The sequence below is a fragment of the Palaemon carinicauda genome, chromosome 39, assembly GCF_036898095.1.
Source record: "Palaemon carinicauda isolate YSFRI2023 chromosome 39, ASM3689809v2, whole genome shotgun sequence".
Taxonomy (NCBI): Eukaryota; Metazoa; Arthropoda; class Malacostraca; order Decapoda; family Palaemonidae; genus Palaemon; species Palaemon carinicauda.
Window position 1 is genome coordinate 12711537 of NC_090763.1, and position 12044 is coordinate 12723580.

General features: G+C 43.1%; 1 protein-coding gene across 6 annotated transcripts in view; it reads left to right on the top strand.

Annotated features, from left to right (window-relative positions):
- Positions 1-12044, top strand: part of LOC137631010 (uncharacterized oxidoreductase YjmC-like) — a 101488-nt gene that overhangs the window by 38005 nt on the left and 51439 nt on the right. For 5 of the 6 annotated variants that reach the window (XR_011041836.1, XM_068362555.1, XM_068362553.1 and 2 more), the window contains exon 2: positions 6883-7024. Coding sequence is in view for 5 of the 6 variants with exons in the window: in XM_068362553.1 (XP_068218654.1) it covers positions 6883-7024 (142 nt within the window). In the remaining variant the exon portion in view is untranslated. Of the gene's footprint in view, positions 1-895; positions 962-6882; positions 7025-12044 lie in introns of all 6 variants that reach the window. The other variant, XM_068362554.1, reaches the window with a different exon arrangement.

The window sequence follows — 12044 nt, forward strand, 5'->3', positions numbered from 1 at the left end:
GGTTAGATACAATATTATACAATATTTTACTTCAATATTCTCTATTCTTGGGTAGTGCCATAGCCTCTGTACCATGGTCCTCCACTATCTTGGAGTGGAGTTCTCTTGATTGAAGGTACACTCGGGCACACTATCTTAATCTCTTACTCCTGTTTTGTTTATATAGGCGATATTTATCTTAATGTTTCTGTTCTCAAAATATTCTATTTTTCCTTGCTCCCTATCCTCACTGGAGTATTTTCAATATTGGAGCCCCTAGGCTTTTAGCATCCTGCATTTCCAACTAGGGGTGTAGCTTAGCAAGTAATAATAATAATAATAATAATAATGATAATAATAATAATAATAATAATAATAAATAATAATGATGTGTAGGAATGAGAATTTTTTTCTTCAATGTCTGTGCAGTCATTCAAACCCACAGGTCGCATGTCAACATTTGTGACTGATACAGTGATAGGTCTATTATGATTATCAGTAATAGGGGCCTACGGATACAGGTCGGGGCCATTATATATGAGTGGTCAGCTCCCCCAAACGTGCATAAAAAAGGGATACTAACTAATTTCACCCCCTCTAACCAAACCTACAAGCCATGCCCTTAAACAGGCCTATTCTTCGTCAACCGTCACTATACATACAGGTGGCCTCTATCATACATCCACCCACACGTCTACTACTGTAATAGTGATATATTCAATAGATAAGTGAACATTGAAACATATTCAATAGATAAGTGAACATTGAAACACTATACAAACATTCTTCATGTATTTTCGTATACAAATACCTCCAGATAAACAAATCCGAAAGCATCGTCTGCAACTACCTGGCCTTACTTGTCGATAAACATTTCTTATGTCCAGGTACTATCTTCGGATAGAAAGATTGTACCGTTGTCTATTCTCTGTTGCAAGTTTAACCAATAAATGGACATTAATGGGTGTGTGATCAATGAAAGGTATGTAGAGTGAACAAAGGAATGTGTTCTTAATTTAGATTCTTTCTTCGTCCTTTACTGTCCAGACTTTGTCTTTCTTTATCCCAAAACTTCCAAAAATCTCTTTAGGCTCGAAGAGTTATTTTTAGGCAAGGTAGAGTCCATGGATTCTTTGTATTTCTCTTAAAAATTAGCTCCTTATTTAGCCCAGGCAAAATGCCTTTGCCTATATGAAATATTCATTGATTATTCGCATCACTGGTTGTAGCCTAACTTGAGGTTGTTGTATTAATAGAGTTTAAGCTGTAGAGTTGTATTGATATTGATAAGTCTTCTCATTCACAATCCGTGCAGTTTTGCAGGTCGAAACTTTGGTTTCTATTGTAGATTTTTTCCTTAAATTAACATGTTTAAAGGTTTAAAGACTACTCATGAATGGCAGAGGCAAGGGACAGTGACATTGTCCTACCGAGCAGGACAATGCATATAACTTTCAATCATATAATCATTGCCCAAGGCCCCTCGCCACCCAAGTTAGGACCAGGGAGGCTCAGGCAATGGCTGCTGATGACTCAGAAGATAGATCTATAGGCTCCCCAAACCCCCCATCCTTAGCTCTCAAAGATGGTGAGGTTGCTGCATACCAAAAAAACTAACGAGTTTGAGCAGGACTCAAACCCCAGTCTGGTGTTCACCAGTCAGGGACATTATCACATCGGCCATCATCTGATAAAAAAAAAAACACCTTTGTCAGGTATGAAGGGAAACCTTGATTTTGCTGTAATTCATATATTGTGACAATTATAATTGAATGACTGCTGAATAAACATACATATTGGAATGTGATATTGATGTAGGGTTGATTAGCCGATTAATTATTTGGCCGCGGAAAGAGAGGCAAAATATACGGTTATATATAGACTAACTAAATGAGACCAATAGGAAGGGTGAAATAGGCCTATACTCAAAATACAAGAAAGCTCATTATAGATGATTCATGATTGTTGTTAACAGCGACAACTTAACCTAACTGAAGTTGGAATAGGGTACAAAAATGGCATTGGTATAAACATGGGTACTTCTTGGGGTAAATATATAGTAATTTCATTTCTAGCCAAATACATGAACCATATATTTTTCCTACTCGCTATCTTGTGTTGTATGCATTTCTGACCATGATTACTTTAGCAAACCAGCTGTTTATGAGTTTTTGGACACCTTATATCAAGACAATTATGGGGGACCCCAGTGGGATACTGGGGTGTTTTGGGTGTGAAAATGCCCCAAAAAACGAGTGATTTGCATCAATAATGATAGTCAGAAATGCAAATTGAACACTAGATAATCCATTGGAAAGATATATGGTTAATGTAAGTGGTTGAAAATTGAAGTATCATACTTATCTAGGATTCACTTCATGTCCTTCTAATGGTATTTGCTCTGCCATGCGCTCGCTTCACTCGCGGAAAAAGAAAAACTGCAAACTCCGTATGTACTGGCAAGCGGTAAAGTTGATCTGTGCTCGCAAGCCCTGTGGCTCATTATTTCGGTGTAATTTTTTGTTTTCACTTGGGTAACAATGGTTGTTGTGGAACAACATCCAGGAACTCTTGCATATATATTTGGAAGCTCTTTATTGGTTAAAAAAGTCAGGTACAGTAATACCTCGACATACGAGTGTCCCAACATACGAGAAATTTGAGATGCGAGGAAAGTTTCTAGCAAATTTTTGACCCGAGATACGAGGCAAATTTGAGATACAAGGATACGAGATGGTTCCCTATGCGGCCGCTAGGTGGCCGAGTGTGCGAGAGGCTGCTCACGAGGACAGCATCGCTCGCTCTTTCCTGTCGGATCTCCATCGCATAAAGTTATCTCCGAGTATCAGCCGTAGTGTTTGCATTTTTTACGTGTTTTTTGCGTTAATCAGTACAGAATTAAGTGAATAAGTAACGGCTCCAAAGTAAGCGAGTGCAAACAAGGGTTGTAAAAAGAAAAAGGGTATGATGACAATCGAGGTAAAGCATGAAATTATAAAGAAACAGAGTGGTGTACGAGTGACTGAGCTGGCTCGCCAATATGAGAAGAGTATATCAACAATATGTACCATCCTCAAGCAGAAGGATGCTATAAAGAACTTAGAGTGAGAAAGACCACATTTTAATCGACCGATACGTAAGTAGTTATGCCCCAGGAGTTTTCTGATTTTATGGAAAAGAGGTACCTGGACAAGTTGCATGTGGTCGTGCGTTAGCCTTTTGTGACGACACTTGTGTACGTCATTTTCATAATATTTTGAAGGGGAGACAAAAGCAAACATCCCTAGATAGGTTCCTTTTAAAAAGGCCGGCAAAAAGTGAAGGTAAAAGCGAGGCAAAAATAGCCAAGTCGGAAGAAGAAAAGTATAAAAATGAAAATGAAAACAAAATTAGAATTAAGTTTAGTGTATTGTAAGATTAACAATTATTTTAAGTGCGTGTACAGTAAGCTAATTTCATTAAAGTTAGATTTAAAGTTTAAGTTATGTTGCGTAGTGTTACAAAAGTGTAGCGTACTGAACGTGTTGCCGTCAAGTCTCTCTCCTCCCCTCTCTCTCTCCCTCCTCCTCCGCACACACCGCCGTTAGCCACTACTATCTGTATCGAAGTTAAGAACTCCATAATAATGTCACATTTTATTGCAGATCATAACCAGTACATAGGTATTTGTTATTTTGTGAGCGTAGGTTGTGAATTAGAACAATCAAAAACATGTTTTTTCACTGTAGTATATATACTATTTTTAGGTTTTTTTTTTCAGAGGGTGAGAACTGATTCATTTTTTTTGTTATCTTATATGAGAAAAATTGATCCGAGATACGAGCTCGGGTCCCGGAACGCATTAAGCTCGTATCTCAGGGTATTACTGTAATTATTACATCATACAAAAAACAGAAAAGCTGGCCAAAGCGAATGCAAGCAGTGCATGTGCAGTTACCGCAGTAACTCGACATCAGTCTCCCAGATGTAAACAATGGACTTAAAGTGAGAAAGACTTTACATTTTAATCGACCGATACGTAAGTTATTATGCCCCAGCCCCCATTAAACATATAGAGAAAAATATCAAACTAGCCAGCACTCGTCCATTTCTTAAGCAAATTTCAGTTTCACTAGTAATTAAAGTATACTTTAATTACTAGCAAAACTGGAATTCTTCATAAGAAATGGACGAGTGCTGGCTAATTTGGCCTACTGACTGATTTTAAAGTCTTGAACTCCTGCGAGATATCTCCTTCCATTTACATTGATCTATAATATGAGTAATCGAAGGAACGCCACGAAGGTCATATCCTATAAGGATATCCATAGACTGTCATTACCCTGTAAAAACTTCTGCAGGTCCAATAAGACCGCATTAGTCCCCGTCGAGTGCGACCTCTGAAGAACTAGCTGGGTCGGATCGTCCTTCTCTTGGTCCTCTATAAGACCTAAGCAAGTAACAGTCCTAGTTAAAAGACTGCCTGAAGAGAATCTCTCCCTGGAGTATATCTCCTTGTTCTTCTGGATTTGACGCTTCCTATATAAGCATCGAAGAAGGGGGGCAAGGCCACATACAAGACCATATGTCCTTAGGACTATGATCAGAGCACGAATGATACCGTCTCTTAATCCCTTAGTAGGCACCTTCTTTTTTTGGGGAAGTGTCCCGGGGGCCGGGGGGGAATGACTGATTCGTCGGTTCCCTTTCGCGGCAAAACACTTCCTACTCCTATGTCGTCTCCCCTTCGGGGTATCCTATCCACAGGTTTGGATTTTATAGACTCAAACCCTTCTGCAGGAGTATTCCTCCTACATCCTCTGTTTTAGAGGTCTTCCATCGGGAAGCGGAATGAATATCCGTGACAAGCAGCGATCTTCTTTTTGCTGGAGAAGGACTGCTGTCTCCTGTTCGATTCCCTTTTGTGACCAATTTTCTTGGCAAGGGAATAGATTGTTTCTCCCCACTTATAGTCGGACTTGTCTCATTAAGGGAAAAGACACGTCACATACAGTGGTACGTCTACGACTCTGGAGAACCCATAATGGGCTTCCTTTACGACTAGATACTCCATGGTGAGAGTCAAGTGAAGTCTATTTTTTTCCTCTTCTCAAAAGTGCTATTCTAGTCGTGTATTCAAAAATTGCCAAGGAAGCGAATCATGTGCTTAGGCTTAGGCAATGGAAGACCTTTGCTCAGCCATCGAGCATCTCCTCCAATCGTTGCTCTCCATAAAGTTTGAATCGATTACCCGTAGTGCGGTAATACAGCCCTCTACGGGATGGGTGGCTCTAAACTGCATATCTTCTCCTGATCCCGAAGACAGGTCTTTCCCAGTGTGACACTCGACTAAAAGAGAGACGTCTGGGAACCTGCCACTTTGTAATCAAGGCTGTAACACAGGTAATTACTCAAGGATATACCTCGAGGAGGGTGATTACCTAGCCCCAATGGTATAGCACACAGGGTCAGATACTAGTTATTATTTTGAGGGCTTACCTTAGGAAAACAATGAAGGTGTTCGCTCCTTAGGTTCAGCACGCCTCGCTAACCCTAGGAAGGTCAGAGGAGGTTATAAGAAACTCATCCGTGACGGGGACGCAGGTCCTATACCAGTCACAGAATCCCTCTTCTCTTCCTCAGAGAGATGAGCCAGAGCTCTGAATGTTTTAGGGCAGAATCTATCCACAAGGTTTTTAAGCAGCTCCTTTGTGACACAAACCGTGCCATTGGTAGGGTGGATACGTGTCTAAGCTTCACCTCACCCTACCTACAAGATGTGACACACAGAAGACCCGATACATTTTCTCTACCACTCCTGTGGTGGTGACACAAGTGGTTTAATAATACCTCGGGCTCCATGTTGGACAAGTAGCAGAAGGTTGAAGGCATTGGGTACCCATGTTAAGACTGCGATGAATGAAAGTATGCCTGGCTCTTTTTTTTTCATCATCTTGCCCTCCTTTGAGGAACAGTGCCATGGGTCCCCTTGCAAAGCTAGCTTCAACCTCTGCAGGTAATAATCACTTCCCTTGTGTTACCAACTATGTTTTTCATATACAGTACTCGTACACGTCCCCAATGCCTCCTGCGAGGTAGGCCTTGGGAATTGTCTGTGTGCATGGCTCCTATTTTATCTAGGAGCATCTTCTTACCTAGACGATTTTGTTATCTCTCGCAACTACTTTAGTTGCTCAGGCTGCTATCATACTCACTTGTATTGATATGAGTGGTGCAAGGTTTCCCTTCATTACAGTCTAATACTGTACTGTACTAGGGAAACCTGGGTCAATGACTAAGCCAGTAGTTGGACTTGCCACCCTCCTAAGAGCGAGTCATACAATATAAATAGCAGAAGGTTCGTTATTATGGGAACAAATAACAAATTCGGAGATAATTTGTATTTTTCCCTAATACAAACCTGTAACTATTTATATAAATTAGCCCGCCATCACCTGTCCCCCTAGTAAGTTCTGTCTGCAAGCAAAAAGTGACGTGGTTCATTGAACCGCGAGTAAATATAGGTGGCTGGGTACCCCCCAACCACTCCTTACCTACTCACTATTAGTGGGTAGGTAGGGTTGCCACCTCGCATTTAAAATCTAATGGCTGCCTTCCAGCTTTCACTGAAGTAATATTCAATATAAATAGCCACAGGTTTGTATTAAGAGTAGTTAGGGAAAAATACAAATTATCTCCGAATTTTTGTTCAATAGAAATATGTACTTGAAATAGATTATGATTTATTGCTTTAAATAAATTTGAATTTAAATATTTAGTTTCAGCAAAATATGTAAGTTGAATAAAGTGGTTTTGTCAAAAAAGTCCAGTATGTGATTTAGGTAGTTTTATTTTCTGTCTTTTAACCTCTACTGTTGCTCAAAACCTTCTGAAATAATTCTAATGTCAATATCTGATTTACAGTATACCCCTGAGGAAGTCCATAGATACATGGTGGATTGTATGATGTCTGTTGGAACTCCCAAATTTCATGCAACTGCCCATGCTGATGTGTTGCTAGCTGCTGATAAAAGGGGACATTTCAGTCATGGACTTAATAGACTGGGTAAGTCTCTCTCTCTCTCTCTCTCTCTCTCTCTCTCTCTCTCTCTCTCTCTCTCTCAGGGCAGTGTAGTGCTGTAAGTAATATTGCGCTGTTATTTATTTTCATTATAATTTATTTTTTTCAATATTAAACTTACCCGATAATCATGTAGCTGTCAACTCCGTTGCCCGACAGAATTCTATGGAGGGATACGCCAGCTATCACAATACTAGAAGGGGGTGTATTTACCAGCGCCACCTGTGGCCAGGTACTCAAGTACTTCTTGTTGACACCTCCTCAATTATTCCTCTGTCGTGCTTCCGGCAAGACGTTCTGGGATACGCTTATGTTCTTGGAGTATTTTCACGACTTTGGTGAAGTATTTCTCTTTGATTTCGGCTGTCGCTTTACTGGAAACTTCTATATTAGCTTAGTTAGCTTTTGGAATTAATTTGATTAATTATGGTGACGAAGAGAGTATGAACTCTCGTTCACCTTTCAATGGCCGACCCTTCCCTTAGATGGAAGTGTTGGTCTCTAAGAGAGTATAGACTCTCTTTCTTAATTTTGCTTAACAAAAGTTATAGATTTATTTTATATCTCTCCGCCTCTTATAGGCCTCTTCGATTAACTTCCTTTTATTATAAACTTATTAAAATTAATTTTTATATTTGTTTATATTCGACCTTCCTAATAGTAGGCGGTCTTTTCTTGGTACCGAAGTTAATTAACATTGAGCCCGTCATTTCGGTTTTACCTGTTAACATATTATGCTATTTCCGCCACAGAGTTTGAAAGAATTTCTTTGATAGTCTCGTACTGTTTTCAAAGTTGAACTAACGTTTTGTTTTGTCTCTGCAGTTGTTGACGTTCAGAACGTTCAACTTGCACTCTATCGTTACGATAGAGAAAGAATGTTCACGGTTTCACGTTGCAGTAAGAGTAACCGTGTCTAGCGTTTTGTTCATTCTTTCTTAACTTAATGGTTTTGATCCTAATAAAGGAACTTTTCAGTTTTTTTCCTTTAACAATAATATGTTTTAACGATATATATGATTGGGCTCTTCTCTCAGGTTCTAAGTCAAGATAGAGAGAGAGAGAGAGAGAGATAGAGACGGAGGGAGAAAGAGGATAAACGTTTCTTTCAAGCCTGCCAGGCGTACGAGTAACGTCGTTATCGTTTTTGCTCTTCTCCCTAGTCTCTTTAGGGGAAGAAACTAAACGTTTCTAGAGTGATCTAGTGTTTAGTCTCTTTCCAGCCACTGAATTATCTTTCATTAGATTTTTCTGTTACATTGTAATTCTGTTTTCGCAATTACTAACTTTTGAGAAAGGATAGAATTGCGTGTTTCAGGTACAAACCACTTAAAGTTTCGAGTTCAGTGAAATAAGTGCAAACAGAAATCAAAGTGATAAATGTCAGTGTTGTTCGTGAGGGTACTTTTGTGCGCGCCAGTCGTCCTCCCAGTCCGGGACCTCTTGCAAGCTCCCAAGCCCAGGGGAGAAGCAATGTCGAAGGGCAGAAGGGTTCAGCAGGCCTTGATCGGCGCACAGAAGTATCCTCGGTGGTTGTGGGCGTGTCTTACCGAGACCGTCACTCCCACCCGCAGACGATTGAGCCCTTATTTTGCTCGTCTGCAGAAGAAATTTAGGGGAGAAAACGCTGGTCTCAGGTCTCTAGACCTTTTAAACGTAAAGTCCAGACCTATGCCAGACGTACGAAGTTAGAGTTCACAGTCATTGGGTTAGCTCTGACTCTCCTCAGTCATCAGTTGAATGCACTCCGCCTAAGAGGAGTAAGGTTCTGCCACAACAGAGCTCGACTGTTAAGGCTTTACCTCAGCCTACTGTAGTTTCTGCCGACCCCAAGTGGACTCTACTACAGTCCATGCAAGCACTGCTTTCGGACTTGATGCGTGAGTGTCGGGCTGAGAGTGTGGCGCCTCCGCCTCCGCCTACACTCCCTCCGCCTATGCTCGCTCCGCCTGATCGCAGTACCACCTGCCAGGCGTACGATGTTGTGGACTCTACTACAGTCCATGCAAGCACAGCTTTCGGACTTGATGAGTGAGTGTCGGGCTGAGAGTGTTGCTCCTCCGCCTCCGCCTACACTCCCTCCGCCTACACTCGCTCCGCCTGATCGCAGTACCACCTGCCAGGCGTACGATGTTGTGGACTCTACTACAGTCCATGCAAGCACAGCTTTCGGACTTGATGCGTGAGTGTCGGGCTGAGAGTGTTGCTCCTCCGCCTCCGCCTACACTCCCTCCGCCTACGCTCGCTCCGCCTGATCGCAGTACCACCTGCCAGGCGTACGATGTTGAGCCACGTGCTGAGTTTGCTGTTCCCAGTGGTGTTCAGCCTCCGCCTTCCTTAAGGCAACCTTTACAATGGGATCAGGAGGATTATACCTCTCTTCCTCCGCCTCCACTTGCTGCTCCACCAGTGATGCAACACTCGGTTGAGGTACAACAACCTCTCCCGTCCATGAGTCAGTCTCCTCAGCTCTCGCTGCAGCGAGCTCAACCCTCCACAAGGCAAGCACCACAACACCTTAGCCTTGCGCCTCAGGAGCCTCAGCTTGCGAGACATTTACCTTGTTCTGCGCAGCCTCTTCCTCATCGCGCTCCGCTCACACCACAGGAACTGGAACTTGCTACTCCGCTTCCGCCAACCGCTCAGCAAGCGCAACCCTTGGGTTCAACCACTCATGCTAGGAGTCAGCCTCCTCCACCCATGCGCCTTCCTTCTGCTTGTCTTTTATTCAGCCTTTGCAGACTGAGCCTCAGGTGTTCCCTCAACAGAGTCTTGAAGAGGAAACCACAACTATTGTTGTTCCAGCTCGTTCTGACTCTGCTGTTCAGCATACCTTACCTCCATTTTCAAACCATGGCAAAAATATGAATCATGAGTTATGAATGTAAGGTAAACATTATGTTGATTTTTAAACCCCATGCAAGCATGCATAAAGCACTCTAGCACTAGCATGGATTTTCTGAGAAAGGTTAAACGCCATGCACACGCTCTGCTTTCCTTACAGCAGGCTCTGCTTACAGCAGGCTCTGCTTACTACATGCTCAGCATACAGCATGCTCTGCATTCAGCATGCTCTGCATACAACATGCTCTGCATACAGCATGCTCTGCTTTCAGCATGCTCTGCATACAACATGCTCTACATACAGCATGCTCTGCATACAGCATACTCTGCATACATCATGCTCTGCATACCTTACCGCATGCTTCTCAGTCACACATCTTGGGTTGTTGCCAACTCACTAGACTGTCAAGCAGTTTCAGAACGCTGCCTTCTAGTCTGCTGCTTTTGCACCAGTGAACCCTCACTCAGAGAACTTAGCTTTTCTAGGATAAGGTCCCTGTAGATGAGAAAGTTCTTTTCTCCCTCCTTCTGATATTCCCTTGAGGACTCTGTCATTTGGAGGGAGCCTTTAGCTGCATAACCTCTTATGGACTTTTATTTAAGCATAACATGCTTCCAGGGAAGGTTATGGTTCCACTTCAGTCGCTAATCCCGTCTGTTACCACACCTGCTCCCTTAGACCTTGAGCTGTGTTGCATGACATGCAGTCCAAGCTTAGTCCTTGTTAGAGGATTTTTTGTTTACGGAGTCAATGTGTCACGGGGAAGACGTTCAACAACCAACAGAAGTGACTTGTTGTGACGCAGTGCGGCAACCTCAGCAACCCGTTAAGGAGTTGTCTGTACGACCCAGACAGTCTAGACAGATTCGGGTTGTCACTGTACTTCCTCGCTTGCCCATGATTAACAGTTCACAGACTGTGCAGCAGTATCATGATCTTGTGTCCGGCTCCGTCAGACGACTGGCTTTTAAGAGCTCCCACAAGTCGTCGCTGTCTGGAGATTTTCAAATGGACTATGGATCTGACCAAGGAACTGGGCCTCCTGGTCAATTTTGAGGAGTCTCAGCTCGTTCCATCCCAAACCATTGTCTCCTTGGGTATGGATCTTCAGAGTCGAGCTTTTCGGACTTTTCCGTCGGCCCCAAGGATCTTCCAAGCCCTAGAATGCATCCAGAGCATGCTGAGAAGGAACCGATGCTCAGTCAGGTAGTGGATGAGTCTAACAGGGACACTTTCATCGCTGGCCCTGTTCATCGTGTTAGGGAGACTCCACCTCCCCTCCCTTCAGTATCATCTAGCTGCTCACTGGATAAAGGACATGACGCTAGAGACGGTCTCAGTTCCTGTTTCCGAAGAGAGGAGGTCTTCTCTCGCGTGGTGTAAGAACAGCTTTCTTCTCAAGGAAGGCTACCTTTGGCTGTTCAGAAACACGACCGCCGTCTCCTCTCGGACGCATCAGACACGGGCTGGGGTGCGACTTTGGACGGACAAGAATGCTCGGGAACATGGAATCAGGAGCAAAGGACACTTCACATCATTTGCAAGAAGTTGTTGGCGGTTATTCTGGCCTTGATAAACTTCAAGTCCCTCCAGCTTAACAAAGTGGTGGAGGTGGACTCTGACAACACCACAGCCCTGGCTTACATCTTCAAGCAGGGAGGGACTCTTTCGTGGAAGTTGTTCTAGATCGCAAGGGACCTATCCATCTGGTCTTTAGATCGAAAGCTAACTGGTAACGAGGTTCATTCAGGGCGGTATGAATGTCATGGCAGATCACCTCAGACGGAAGGGTCAGGTCATCCCCACAGAGTGGACCCTTCTCAAGAATGTTTGCAACAGACTTTGGGCCCTGTGGGGTCAGCCAACCATAGATCTGTTCACTACCTCGATAACCTAGAGACTCCTGTTGTATTGTTCTCCGATTCCAGACCCAGCAGCAGTTCACGTGGATGCTTTTCTGCTGGATTGGTTCCATCTCGACCTGTATGCATTCCCGCCGTTCAATATTGTCAACAGAGTACTTCAGAAGTTCTCCTCTCTCTAAGGGACACGGCTGACGTTGGTTGGCTCCGCTCTGGTCCGCGAGAGAATGGTTCTTAGAGGTACTGCAATGGCTGGTCGACATTCCCAGGACTCTTCCTCTAGGAGTGAACCTTCTAA